Source organism: Arachis duranensis, chromosome 3 (assembly GCF_000817695.3).
Source record: "Arachis duranensis cultivar V14167 chromosome 3, aradu.V14167.gnm2.J7QH, whole genome shotgun sequence".
Taxonomy (NCBI): domain Eukaryota; kingdom Viridiplantae; phylum Streptophyta; class Magnoliopsida; order Fabales; family Fabaceae; genus Arachis; species Arachis duranensis.
The window spans coordinates 38,343,695-38,358,854 of record NC_029774.3 but is presented as its reverse complement, the minus strand read 5'-3'; the positions used below and the strand labels follow the sequence as shown (position 1 = coordinate 38,358,854).

At 37.0% G+C, this 15,160-nt stretch overlaps 2 protein-coding genes and 1 pseudogene across 2 annotated transcripts; 2 read left to right on the top strand and 1 right to left on the bottom strand.

Annotated features, from left to right (window-relative positions):
• Nucleotides 1-4,573: 4,573 nt before the first annotated feature.
• LOC107478815 (protein FAR1-RELATED SEQUENCE 5-like) lies at nucleotides 4,574-6,159 on the bottom strand. The gene is made up of 3 exons (XM_016098951.1): nucleotides 5,389-6,159; nucleotides 5,222-5,347; nucleotides 4,574-4,984 (listed from the first exon to the last, which is right to left on the bottom strand). The coding sequence occupies exons 1-3, from the start codon at nucleotides 6,157-6,159 to the stop codon at nucleotides 4,574-4,576; spliced, it is 1,308 nt and encodes a 435-aa protein (XP_015954437.1).
• Nucleotides 6,160-11,324: 5,165 nt separating this feature from the next.
• LOC107478814 (glutathione S-transferase T3-like) lies at nucleotides 11,325-12,157 on the top strand. Its single transcript, XM_016098950.1, has 2 exons — nucleotides 11,325-11,346; nucleotides 11,457-12,157. The coding sequence occupies exons 1-2, from the start codon at nucleotides 11,325-11,327 to the stop codon at nucleotides 12,155-12,157; spliced, it is 723 nt and encodes a 240-aa protein (XP_015954436.1).
• A 739-nt stretch (nucleotides 12,158-12,896) lies between these two features.
• Nucleotides 12,897-14,216, top strand: LOC107478813 (uncharacterized; annotated as a pseudogene).
• The last annotated feature ends 944 nt before the right edge of the window (nucleotides 14,217-15,160 follow it).

Genomic DNA, 15,160 nt, shown 5'->3' with positions numbered 1-15,160 from the left:
GTGCCAGTTTGGGCGTTTAACTCCCATTTTGGTGCCAGTTCCAGCGTTTAACGCTGGGATTTCTGAGGGTGACTTTGAACGCCGGTTTGGGCCATCAAATCTTGGGCAAAGTATGGACTATCATATATTGCTGGAAAGCCCAGGATGTCTACTTTCCAACGCCGTTGAGAGCGCGCCAATTGGGCTTCTGTAGCTCCAGAAAATCCGCTTCGAGTGCAGGGAGGTCAGAATCCAACAGCATCTGCAGTCCTTTTTAGTCTCTGAATCAGATTTTTGCTCAGGTCCCTCAATTTCAGCCAGAAAATATCTGAAATCACAGAAAAACACACAAACTCATAGTAAAGTCCAGAAAAGTGAATTTTAACTAAAAACTAATAAAAATATACTAAAAACTAACTAGATCATACTAAAAACATACTAAAAACAATGCCAAAAAGCGTACAAATTATCCACTCATCACACGTCTTGTCTGGAGAAGAAAAAGCTAAGGTACACAAAGGAAAACTTGCTTATATAGGGATCCCTCATTACACCTCCATGTTCATCCAACTCCATATCATCTCCTCACTCCATATTTTCAAACCCCCGCTGCTGTGTTCCTAACTATGTCGTTAGCCATGGGGATGAACAAGTTGTGCCGAATGATTCTCAACTATCGAAAGAAGGAAATGGGTACGTTCTCTAATGAAATAGGGATACTTATTTTGCACTTCCACTCCCAGTTATATGCGATTGTTAACTCTGAATTAACCTTCTCTTTGTTCTCTGTAGGCGGGTTCTCTCTACTCAGTGCCCTACCAAGGCACAATTAGCCACCAACGTTGGAAACATCAACGTCAACCCAAAGTTGCCAGTTGACGCGGTAAGTATCCGAAACCCTTGGAAACTCGTGTTGATTTGTTGTTTTTGTAGAAGATGTTGTTTGGATAATGGACCTAAGACCTTTTGTGTGTGATTGGTTTAACACATCAGCAACTTGAGGGAGTTACGACGACAATTTAGGGTCAACAGGGCTGAGCCGACATCATCTCTGACGTTCTCCGAAGCATCCTTGATGTAGTTGAGGTTCGTGCCTGACACCATTATTTCATCACTTGTTTTAGTAAAGTCGAGGGGGTTTTGGTGAAACAAAATATAAACAATAATTATGCATGAAGTGTACATGGGGGTGGCACAAAAGTTATAAATGTTAGCATATATTTTGGTCAACACTGTGGTCCGACACATGTAGTGTACATGATGTGGGAGTCTGACCTTGAAAGGCCCTCTTAAGCATAACCAAATTTTTTTATCAAAGGCAACCAAAGAAAGTCTTCATCAAGTATATTTGTCGTTTGCGAAGATGCTCAATCTCAATTAAATATGTCTTGTTTTGTGGCCTTGTAGCTTTAATAGTTGGTGGAACCCATTCAGAAAAGTTTTAGTTTTTTCTTTTTGTATGCAGAGGATCGATGCTAGATCAGTTACTCTGGAAGCAAACCTGGTTGAACTTCAGCGTTTGCTCAAGGTCCGAAACTCAAGCGGTGTGACCCCCTTGATCGTTACTACAGAAATCACCACCGTGACAACATTTGCGGAAAACAATCACAGTGTTGGGTTACAACATGCCGGCCCAGACACGGGAACCACTACCACAACAAGATGTCAAAGGGATCAGAAGATCCACACCTACACCCACCTGATCAATGCAGCCAACAAAGGGAAGGGTATTATAGAACGCAATTCCGAGTACCTGTGCGATGTCATAATCCCCAACTCCCCTGGTTACGATGATGACATTGTCATCAACGAGAACCTATCTACCCCACCTCCAGTTATTGGCGGGCGGCAGATGGGACTGCAAACCGGGTCTATGATGCATTGGGAAACTGGCACACCTAAGCTGAGCCTTGGCGGGTACACTATGCGCCGCTGTCCCGATCAACAGTCAAGTGATAAGGTGTACAAATATAACTCCCAAAATTTTTTCATGTGTTACAGTTGTGTCACCAACTTTTTGATACAACATCTCTAACATTTGATTTAAGCTAATTTGTTCCCAGATCTTGCAGGCCTTTAATGACCTCCTGGTTTTCAACAACTTGACTGCACAAGTGTCGTGTGTGAGGTATTATTGCATTCAGCTACACCGATGCCTCCACCCAAGATACCTAAGGTGGAGCAAGCAGGTCCCATCTCAAACCATCCCAAACCTCCGATATCTACGGTTGATAATACAAACGAGATCCAACTAGAGTTGGCGGGAAAGTCGATAACTTTGCCGAGGCAGGGTGGGAGCGCCGTCAGGCGTCCTGGACTGATCTCACGGCTTGACTCCCCTATCTTTCTCATACCCATGGTAACAAAGGAAAATTGTGCAAACCTTATTAATTTAGGTGTAAGTAGGGTCTGCATACTATGCAATTTTTCTATTGATTACAGAGCTATGAGATGGTTTTTGACCCAACTGTGGATATGGATCTAACCTACGACAGTTCCGTATCGCTGCGTATGTTTACGGCAAGGTAGAAAACCTTAAGTAAGTCCTTCCTTAATTTGATATTATTTTTGTCTCCTGATTGCCTGTCTATATAGCCAAACCGGTGCTGAATATCTTAATTAATTTTATTTTATTTTCATAGTGAGGTAGTCATCAAATTTTATGAGTTGGAGGTCGCCAGGGGCATGTTCCACTCTTTGATCCCAAAATTTGTTCCCCACTATGATGTAAGTGACTCCAACTAAACATAAATGATCTGCTGATATACGTACTTTGTCGGTGATGACTAGCATGTAGTTGTTGGTAAATGGGTTCCTCATATTGGAAATGGCAAATTGTGAACATTGTTGTCCTGTTTGCTTCTCTAAGAGCATCAAGAGAAACTCACATTCTTTTTTGGTTCCTCCCAAATCCCTTCGCTGTTGATGTGCTTCAGCTGAGGCCCATCGACATGATAGTCAAAAAATACCTGTGTTGTGGATGCCTGCCACAACTAAACTGAAGAAGGTATAACTTAAAGATCTTTGCTTTTAAATTCGGATTCTGTAATGTTAGGGTGGTAGGTGGATGTAGGAAAACCTTATTTTGTGATTATGGCAGGTTATTATTCCCGTATCTGAACCCAGTCATTCATTGTATATTATGGTAGTCCACGTCAAACAAGGCAAGGTTTACGCTCTTGATATCACCAAGACTGAAGAAACCATGGAACATAGAGAGCGCAACATGCGTACAATCATAAGTTCCTTGGCCTTTCTCATAGTTTTCTAATGACTTCATGACTTCCATGTGGTGTGTAACTACTTTGCCAAGCAACTAACCGTGATAACATGTTTCATGCAGATGATAACTTTGTCACAAATTTTCAAGCAAGAGCATAATCTTAGCAGTTTCACAAAGATCTCTCCTGATCCTACAATTTAGGGACCCATTAATTATCCCAAAGGAGTTCCCAACCTACCAAACAGGTGCATTAATGATTTATTTAGTGATAGTCTATGTCATGTGCAACTATTATTGCCAAACCAGTATTTAGTTTGCTAATTCAGGATTTTAACAAGTCATTTCTGTGAAAACCAGCAACAATTCTGCTATGTGGTGCCTTTACTGGCTGCTGAATGACGGGTTACTTGACTCTAGAAGGCTTGGTGTCATGATAAGTGGAAAGGTGAGAATGAAAATTGCAACTATCATCTTGTCTAACTACCATCATAATACTATATACCTCAAAAGAAGCAGCTACTCCTCTGAGATACTTCTTTAGTTTCTGATCTTACTCATAAAAAATGTGATGACAAGCAAAACATCATGTAACGTGTAAAATGTAAAGAATAAAAGTAAATAAATGCCAACTTCACGGATCTGAAATATTTGTGACCGAATTCACAGATACTTAACTATATGCACTAGTAATATGCAACTGAGCAACACCCATATTTAAAGGTTTTCAACATCAAGTGCTATATAACAAACTTACTACAACTAGTCAACGGTAACTGGAGCCACAAGAAGCGACAACATTCCCCCTAATATACTAGTACCACTAAAATGAACATGTGTCACTCCGGAGCATATCAAAGGTCACCAAGTGACACAGCCTCCAGGTTGTTGGAAGGAGCATCTTCTTGCACCACCTGCATGAAAAACATTTAGTCACCTTTTAACCGAGGACGTGGACCAAGTATTCATGGAATTAAATGTAATATGCTACATCAAAGAACGGTCCCATGCATCAGAAAAGAAACAAAAACCTAATCATCTTTACTTCTGTGCCTCGAAATCTCTTATTCACGCCCACACACGGTTGGCCACCCTCCTGACCTGCACGATTTGGACAACGGGTCCTTCGATGACCGAGTTGGCCACAGTTGCTGCACTTGTGCCATTTTTTCCCGGTCGATGCGGATGCCTGGCTGAGTCGACCGGTATCCTTTGTTCTCACGCTGATGGGGTCCTTCACTCGTTGTTCCTCCGCCGTTACTCTAACGTATTTCGGGGGCCTAAAGCCATTCTTAATTTCCAGGCATATTATGTCAGTTAGTACCTTATGTGAGTAGTACTTGAAGTCCTCATCGCTCATGCATATAACCCGGCCTAGTCTGTGCATAGGTGAGCAAAAGCTCCCAACCGGGACCTATATGTTGTTGTTTGCTCCTGTGTTTCATTTCCAGTGCAATTTAAGCCATAGTGCAACTTTGCTGTCTTCGACCATCTGCGGAGCACAAGCATATTGGGAATGATAGTATAATCCAAGCGCACCAACACAGCTAGTATGTGGACACAAGGCAGTCCGAATGATTCCATTCTCAGGCAGGTGCAACTGAATTTATTACCCACATTTTGCCTCGAAACCTCCCACTTCTTTTTCGGCCTGTGATATTTTTGAACAACATATACTTCACCCTCAACATTTTCTTTGCATCCGCATATGTGAATTCGAACGCACCTTTTAAGAGTTTCACAAAATCTCCAAAATATCTCCCGTGTATACTTTGTCCACCCATCCTTTTCAAGCTCAACAAATTTAGTTTGCAACACTAGAGTTCCATACCATGAACGAAATTCAAGCTCGTCCTCATTGTCTCACAAGAAATTAATGCATCTTTGGAAGTTCGTGACAAATTCAAAGACTCCGTATCTACTCTTCACAAACCTGCCCAACTTGGCATGTAGAGATTTACAACGGGACGTTGTCTTTATGCTTGCAAAAAATCGGCCTCTGATGTATGTTGTCACTCATACGGTTTTTTTGCGGTACAAATCCTTCACCCATTCGACTTCACGAACCCCACACTCATCCAGCATTGCCTCCCATTGCGCCTCGAACTCGTCAACTTCTATGTCCGCAAGCATGCAGTGTCTAAATAGCTAGGTGAATCATGAGTCACATATATTGGAGGTCGCATTACGAAGCAAATGCCAAGCACATAGCCTGTGATGGGTTTCAAGAAATACATGACGTATAACATTTCGCATCGAGGTATCTCCATCTGTGATGACTGCCTTAGGGGCCTTTCTTTCCATGCATTCCAAAAACTGTTGCATAACCCAGATGTAGGACTCTTGCGTTTCGCACAGACCATTGCACATCCAAAGACACATGTTTGGTTGTGGTGGTTAACTCCCGAGAACACAACAACAGGCAAATTGTACTTGTTTCGGCCGTAATTAGCATCGAAGGCAAGAACATCTCCAAATATTGCATAGTCAAAATGACTGCGCCCATCACTCCAAAATAGGTCACAAAGATTGTTTTCAGACCCAACCTTGTACCTCCAAAACATTCTGTTGTCTACACGGGAAACACCTTCCAAGTATCGAATTGCAGCGCTTACCTCTCCATTTTGCATTCCTCTTTGTTGCCTCACCTCATTATACATGTCTTGCTTTGTGAATGTCACAAGGTTAAAACCCCCAACCTGTGCCGCGAAGGATTCATATATTTTAGGAATGTTGATACCAACCTCCATCAAGCTAGTCATTTGTGCAATCTCTACTTCAGATATCCGCCTGTGTGACCTCAAGTAATCAACGAACTTGCCAGATGCGAGTTCATGAATATGCTCATCCACAAACCGAGACACGTACCATTTGCCACTCCCATCATTTCTCTTTATCCTCATCTCGGCAAGGCAACCACAACGAGTCACAATCTTGTGCTCCCGTTTTTGATTAGCCATCTCTAGCCATTTCTTTTTCCAATACCCTTGCCTATTGCACACAATTGTGTATCGCACAATATCATCCCCTGCACTATTTGTTACCTTCCTCCCTTGCCTCGTAGAAAACCCTTTAATCGGCTCTAGTTATTATAAAAGGATCTGGCTTCATCTGGAGTGTTAAATTCCATTTGAAGTACATCATCTGGCCCCACTCCTTCATCCGAATCGAACCCATCGTTACGCCCGTCTCCTTACTTTCATAGTCACCAAAGTATTCCTCCGCTTCAATTCCCATGTCATATAATGCTTCCTGTATAATTAATGAAATCCATTATTCATCATCGGGGCCACGGGTGGTCAAGAAAACCAGTTTAACAAAACTGAACAAAAACTACTTTAAATAAACCAAAATTTTTAAACAAAATCGGCAAACTAAAACTATATTTTTTGAATAAAAACCAGTTTGTTAAAAACTAGTTTTTATGGTTCAATTCGGTTTAAACCCAACAAAATTGGTATCTAATTTCACTACAGTAATATCAAAACTAAACATTTTTCCGATTGTTGGTAGCGTAAAATGATTATGACGTGATATACAGGTGCCATAGTCTGTGCTTTAATTTCATGTCTCAGGTCTTAATAGTTTTTAATATATATGCAAGGATAATTCACACAAACAACATAAATTGCTTCCAATATTACATCAATGTTCTACATATAAAAAGCTTACATGCCTGTCTCGTTTTGGTTTATAACTATGTAAATCGAAGCAAACAAATTTGATTTACAACCATTCTATGATGCATTGATAAATCTAAGTAACTTAATTCGATTTACCAATAAAGTGTACGGTGATATAATTCGAAGCTAATTGCTTCGTTTTACGGCTTTGATAAGCCAAAATAGATCATTGCTAATTCATTCCATTTACTATAACGTTCAGCCAATTCCATTAATCAAATTTGTCTAATTTGACTTAGCCTGAAACATTGGATGTTCAATAGAATGGGACTTATAATGATAAAAAAATATAAGTATTCCTCAATATATGTAAACTACTAAAGGATAAAAGAAAATTCTAATAAATCTTTTTAATTTATGGGTACTCATTAACGATATTAGATAAAAGATTTAATTAATGAGTACTCATTGAATCTTTGTAACTAATTAGTACTCTTTATTATTTTTTTATTATTAATTACCTAGCAACATCTAAAAGTGTGGAGTTAAAATCTATTATCGAATTATTCTACTAAAAAAACTTATTTAACTTATATTCAAGAAAATATAAATGATGATAGAAAAGACAAAGAAGAGAGGTCAAGAGAAAGGTGGAGAGAGAGAGAAAGGGGGCAACAAAGAGGTGGACCAGAAATGGGAGAAAGTCTAGAATTAATTTTGGGTATGTTAAAAAATAGTTGTAGCAAATAAACCAGTTTAGACTACTTTAATGGTTTTAGTTTTATGAACTAGTTTAAACTGTTGCACTACATGATAAACTGATTTAAAACTAATTTCTATGTGAACAAGCAGTGTAGTTCAATTTCTAAACCATTTAACATGGTATGTGCATTAGTTTATGAAAAAACAGAACTATGAACACCCCTTATTCAGGCCAAATATAAAACAACACAAATCACAAAAGATTAAATTCATTACATTGCTATGATTCACAACACCAGAAAAGACTAACCACATTCACCAAATGTTAGAAACACTTGAAGCCAAAATTTTATGTTAAACCTGCCAATAACAGTTGATTCGATTCATTAACAACAATGCTCCCAACCTTGATTTACTATACACATAAAATTTTCAATACAATTTTCAAGAAATGCATCTCACACAGTTACTGCATCATTAGAAACTAATATTACCATTTAAATTGACAACTATAACAACACATTATGTTAGAAGAAAATTACCTTTTAGTGTTCCTCAATATATGTAAACTACTAAAGGATAAAAGAAAATTCCAGTAAATCTTTTTAATTTATGAGTACTCATTAACGAATAGTAGTTAAAAGATTTAATTAATAAGTACTTATTGAATCTTTGTAATTAATGAATACCCATTAAATCTTTCTAAAATACCGTCTCTATATATAATATGCTTCATCAAAAGACTTAAAAATAAAAATTTAGACTGACTTTAAATTTTTGTTTATCCTTTTAGTAGTTCATATACATTGAGACATACTAGTCGTAACTAAATTTATTATTTCTATTATTAATTAGCTAGCAACATTTAAAATTGTAGAGTTAAAATCTATTATCGAATTATTACACTGAAAGAACTTATTTAACTTGTATTAAAGAAAACATAAATGATGATAGAGAGACAAAGAAGAGAGGTCAAAAGAGGGATAGAGGGAGGACAGAGGTGGACAACAAGAAAATGGGCGACAGAGAGGTGGACGAAAAATGAGAAAAATGTTAAAATTAATTTTGGGTATGTTAAAAAATAGGTGTAGCATATAAACCAGTTTATACTACTTTAATAAGTTAAGATAGGTTTTATTTTTATGAACTGGTTTAAACTATGCACTACATGATAAACTGATTTAAAACCAATTCCTATGTGAAAAAGCAGTTTAGTTCAGTTTCTAAACCATTCAACATGGTTTACGCAATTTCAGTTCCGTTTGTGAAAAAACTGAACCATAAATACCCCTTATTCAAGCAAAAAAAAAACAATGCATATCACAAAAGATTAAATTCATTGCACTCGTATGGTTCACAACACCTGAAAAGACTAACCACATTCACTAAATGTTACAAACACGTCAAAATTTAATGTTAAACCTGCCAATAACAACTGATTTGATTCTTTAACAATACTGCTCCCAACCCTGATTTACTATACACATCAAATTTTCAAAAAATGCATCTCACACAGCTGCTGCATCGTCAGAACTAATATTACCATCTAAATTGACAACTATAACAACACATTGTGTTAAAAGGCATATTTTTACTAATTTTTCCTCCCACAAACATTCTCATAAATCTTACTACAAAGTTGTTGACCCATTTTTTCCTTCAAGGCTAACATTTAAACCACAGTATATATCACCAACCATGTCACATTCATAGATTAAAGCGTACTTTCAAATACTAATAAGAACGTACCTGCTCATCTAAACCTACACTGCTGCGTTGAACCCAATCATTTTTACTCCTCACATTCCACTGGCACGTTTCCTCTACAACACCACTGCAAGACCCCATCCTCTCTTAATAAATTAGAATCATTACAACAATTAACACAATTGGGTGTACTTAATGTGCCGTTCACTTTTTCTCTCATTTCACCAGGCTAACAACATCTACTTTACAGATTTTAAAGTGAAACTCACCTATTGCTTTAAATGCAATGCACTTAGTCGCACTGAGTATTATCCCACTAACTTCGTCTGCCCAGCACTGCACCCGCCACGCCAGGAACCGTTCAATACCTGACTACATCCACTCGATGAACCCATTCAAAGGACACAAACACAGAAATAGAAGACCCCAAAAGCCACCATGTCGGTAAACCCCCTCCCTCCTCTTTGTAAGCTAATCTACTATTACTCTAACAATCATATTCTTTGGAAAACACATTTTTTTATTATTATTAAGGCATTTGGCAGGGTCGCCGAAGACCGATCCGACCCGGAATCACACCCAAAAGATAAATACGATTTAAAAAGAAAACACTAACAGCAACTACACTCCCTCCTATTGGAACTTACCATCCCCAATCCCGATGCACATAAGCCTACGGCACTCCTTGAATGAATCCAAGGCCTTACCAGATGCGAACCTTGCTGCTTCAATATTGGAGGGAGACGACGATGCAAGGAGTGAGCAACCGGAAAGAAGGTCGCCGGGGAGAGGAGTCAACTGCTGGAATATCTTCAAATAGACTCTTTTCCTTGGGAAGATGCCAAAACTCAGCATAGCATTACGCTTCTCAACATTGCGTTCCTTTATCGAACATCCTAGGGGCACCAAAATTACACCTTCTTCTTCCTCACACTTTCCTAACATTCCAATCTTCCATGATGGTGGAAAATATCATATACCCAATACAGTACACATCTGATTACTCTTTTTTTTGGTTAATTACAAATCTGATTAGTTATAACTTTTTTATTTCACATATTTTTTTCTTTTTCAAACCCATCATACAGTTTGGGCTAAAAATTCTCAACTATTAATTAAAAGAAGTAAGTTAGTCTAGAAAAAAAAAGGCCATACAAACAAAACCTATTAGCCAAGAGCCACCACCAGCTTTACCTCGTTAAATAAGTTTTCTTTGATGGTTTTTTTGTCTTTACACAATATTATACATAACAACTTTTTAATTAGCTACCTAACAGTACTTATCATACCAATGCATCAGTAAAGCCCACGTAAAAAATTTTCTATGCTATTTCAATACATATCTCTTTGTGTATCTGTATAAGAGAATCTACTTTTCTAATGCGGTGTGCTTTAGTAAGAGTGATATATATCCATGATGTAAGAGCATCTCCAACGAGCAAATAAATGGAACCCTTTTACTGTGCATGTCAGAGAGAAAAGAGAAATGGGGCATTGGAGAGGAACTCATTGAGTTCCTTCACGCCATTCAAAGCGAGGGAGTCCCTCTGAATGGGGACTTCCATTAAGCAATAAACAATTGCCACTTGCCAATTAAAATAAAAAATAATTAATTTAGCCGTTATAAAACTAGCCGTTGTAAAAATAGCCGTTAGAAACTAGTCGTTACTATGTTACCGTTATTATTAATAAATTAATATTTTGTTACTCTATATATACCACTTAGATACACTTGTATTCTCACACTCTCTACTACTCTTCTTCATCTTCTTCCAAGTTTACAAAATCAAAATTCTTCTACTATTATTTTTTGTTCGAAAAAATGGATCCAAACCAACTCAACTCTTTCTTCAATTACTTACAAAACTTTCCTCAAATTCCAAATACCCAACAATCTCAAACCTCAAAATCTCAAGTTCCAAATCAAAATTTCATACTACCAAATACATTTCAAAATCTAAATCCACAAAACCTCTCTAATTTCAATTTTCAAACTCCTTATAATAATCAATTTCCTATATTCCAACTACAAAATCAAAATTCACAAGCACCCCATTTACCATTTTCATCCATATTTAACCTTTCTATCGAAAATGTTACTCCAACTTCCTTACCGTTTCCAACTCAATTTAGTGCATCAAGACATAACTCATCTGGTGTTGGTGGCTCTTCTAACCCATCATCTCAGACTCCTATACAATATAGTCCAAATTTGCAATATTCAGATTTTGCCAACTCTCGTGGATTAGATGCTATCGACCTTAATGATGATGATATTGAAGATCGGAGGCAAGATAGTATTCAACACTGGCATTGGAAAGAGGATGAGATGCTGATCAGTGCATGGTTAAATGTTTCAACTGACCCTATAGTTGGTACCGATCAAAAGGGAAAAACATTTTGGAGTCGAATTCATAGCTATTGTGTAGAATTTTGCTCCGACATGACAAGGGGGGTAGTTGCATGTAAGAAACGATGGTATAAGATCAACAAGGCTGTTGCACAATTTGCTAGTTGTTACGATCAAGCTAGTCGAAACATAAGGAGTGGTTCGAACGCTGATGATATAAAGGAGTTGGCTTATAAACTTTATTCCACAAATTATGGTCAAAAATTCACATTTGAGAGACATTGGAACAAGCTTTGGTTGGAGCGAAAATGGAGAAGCCAACTACCTACACAGAGTGGCGGCTCAAAGAGAACCAAGGTTAGTGCAACTGGAGCATACTCATCCTCATCAAACCCAGAAACACCGTTGGCTGACGAACCCGGTGTGGACTCTCCCGTTCGCCCACAAGGATCAAAGAAGAGCAAGCGAAAAGGTAAGGGAAAAGCACAGATGTCTGAAGATTTTAGCGAAAGAAAATCATCGGTTGTCAAAAAATTATCTCTCATGGAAGATATTAAGAATGTTAGAGAAAAGTAATTAATGGATAGGAAAAAAGAAAGAGAAGAGGAGAAGGAACATAGAGCAAAGATTATGGCAATCAAAGAGAAAGAGTTACAAATTCAAGCGGCAATGAAAGAACAAGAATTACAAGCTCAAGCAGCAATGAAAGAAAAAGAATTACAAACTCATAGGTATATTAAAGAAATGGAGATAAAAGCAAAAGAAAGAGAAATGGAAAGGATGGCCAAGGAAAGGGAAAGGGAGATGGATATGCAAATACTTAATGCTGACACGTCTACAATAAGTGAAAAACGACGAGCTCTTCATGAGATTGCATGTGAGAAAATAATCGCCAAGTGGTTTACTTAATGGTTTCTTGTATTCGTAGAGTTATGTAGTATGTTCTTATTTTTATTGCGTATTACTAGTTTATGATGTAGTTTGTTTTATTTATTTCTGATGTAAGTTTTTAAATTAGTCAATATTATTGTGCCCTTATTGTTCATGAAAGTGACCGTTGCAAAACTAGCCGTTGCAAAACTAGCCGTTAACTAGCCATTGCAAAACTAGTCGTTGCAAAACTAGCCGTTAACTAGCCGTTGCAAAACTAGCCATTAACTAGCCGTTAACTAGCCGTTGCAAAACTAGCCGTTAACTAGCCGTTAGGGTACTTATTGCAGACACACTTATAAATATCAACTATCAATGACTCTGCAACTCCACTTCAACTCTTGTTTCTCACCTTGAAAGAGAACTAAAAATTACATTTCTAAATATGGCTAGAAATTTTGATGATATGTTTAATGAGGCTTTGTATGGAAAAAGAAGACAGCAAGATAACACAGTCATAGATAATTGGATCGATGAGTGTTTACTCCAAGATTCAGAAGAAGAAGATATTGATAGAAGCTCTATCCCAATTACTCGTAGATGGATCAACAGAGATCGAGAAGCAGGACATGATCGCCTTTATCAAGATTACTTTGCAGATGAACCGGTGTATAATGCTGACATTTTCCGATGGAGATTTCGAATGAGAAGACAGGTGTTCCTTCGGATAGTAGATGCTCTCTCAAACGTCTATCCGTATTTCCAACAGATGGTTGATGCAACTGGAAGAAGAGGCTTGTCACCACTCCAGAAATGTACCGCTGCGATACGAATGTTAGCATATGGCGTAGGAGCTGATGCTGTTGATGATTATGTGCGCATAGGCGAGAGCACTACAATTGAATGCTTGGAAAAATTTGTTGAAGGTGTCATTTCGGTGTTCGAGGATGAATACTTGCGAAAACCCAAACCAAATGACGTACAACGCCTGCTACAAATGGCGGAGGGTCGTGGCTTCCCTGGCATGTTGGGTAGCATTGACTGCATGCATTGGCAATGGAAAAATTGTCCAAAGGCGTGGAAAGGTATGTACATGAGTGGTTATCGTGGGGTTGCAACCATAGTACTTGAGGTTGTAACATCTTCAGACCTTTGGATAAGGCATGCGTTCTTTGGAGTTTCTGGTTCAAATAACGATATCAACGTGTTAGATCGTTCTCCAGTATTCGATGATATTCTAAATGACCGTGCTTTGGAGGTAAATTTCACTATTAATGGTAATAATTATACTATGGGATACTATTTAGCAGATGGTATTTATCTTGAATGGGCCACATTTGTCAAATCAATCTCAAAGCCACAAGGGGAGAAACGCAAGTTATTTGCACAATACCAAGAAGGGCAAAGAAAAGATGTGGAGCGAGCATTCGGAGTGTTGCAAGCACGCTTTGCAATTATACGTGGTCCAGCTCGTTTTTGGGAAAAGAAGAAGCTTGCCAACATAATGAGAGCTTGTATTATATTGCATAATATGATTGTTGAGGATGAAAGAGACACTTATGCATGAAATTTTGCTCAAGGCTTAGAGTATGATGATGTCGAAAATGGCTTATCACAACCTCAGCTGGGAGAAGAAGATTTCGCACCATACCATCAATTTCTCCAAAGAAATACCCAACTTCGAAATAGGCAACAGCATAGACAATTGAAAGAGGACTTGATTGAACACATATGGCAATTTCACAATGCTTGTCGTCAACTATAGAGCTTAATTATGTTTTTCTTTGTATTAAGTAATTGGGAAAATTCCACTTCACAATGTACATTTTCCTCCCTTCTAACTTTTAAAAAACCTCATCTTTAATCCATTTTAAACTTTTTGTGTTAACTTTATCCATTTTTTAGGAAAAAATAAATTATTTTTTGAAAAAAATCCATTAACAAAAGTTTTATTTTTTATCATTAAATTTTATTTACTAAAATACCTTTTAATAAATTATTTTTTATTGATTGAATTGTATTTTTATTAAAATACTTTTAAAAAAATTAATAATTAAATTATTTTTTTTCTAAGATATCTATCCTTCAATAATTTTTTAATTATTAAATTATGATTTTACCAAAATTTTTATGAACAATTACTTTTATATTTTACTATTAATTTTTTGATATCAATATATAGACTTGATTGAACACATATGGCAATTTCACAATGCTTGTCGTCAACTATAAAGCTTAATTATGTTTTTCTTTGTATTAAGTAATTTTACAAATATTGTAACCCCGAATTATATATTGTGTATTATTATTATATATGAATTTATTTAATATTAATATCTTTTAATAGTTAATTATTTATAAATTTATAAATTTAAATTACATTATTCAAAAAAATTAATTAAATTAATTTCAAGTATTTTAATTAATTAATTAAGTGGGACCACAATAAGGACTAAAGTTAGTTCCTCCTAATGGAGAAGAGAGAGATGTTGTGAGTTCCTATTTACTGTTTATGACGCAAAAGCTGATGTGGAGTTATTTTTTATGACAGGTGGGCCATAAACAGGAACTGGGATGAGTTCCCTACTGGAGATGGTCTAAGTGCTTCCGCAGTATGATGGAAAAATTACCAATAATATTTGGGAATAATAAAAATTAATTCAAATAGTTTATAATATCACAAAATAATTCTGTAATTTTAGATATAAT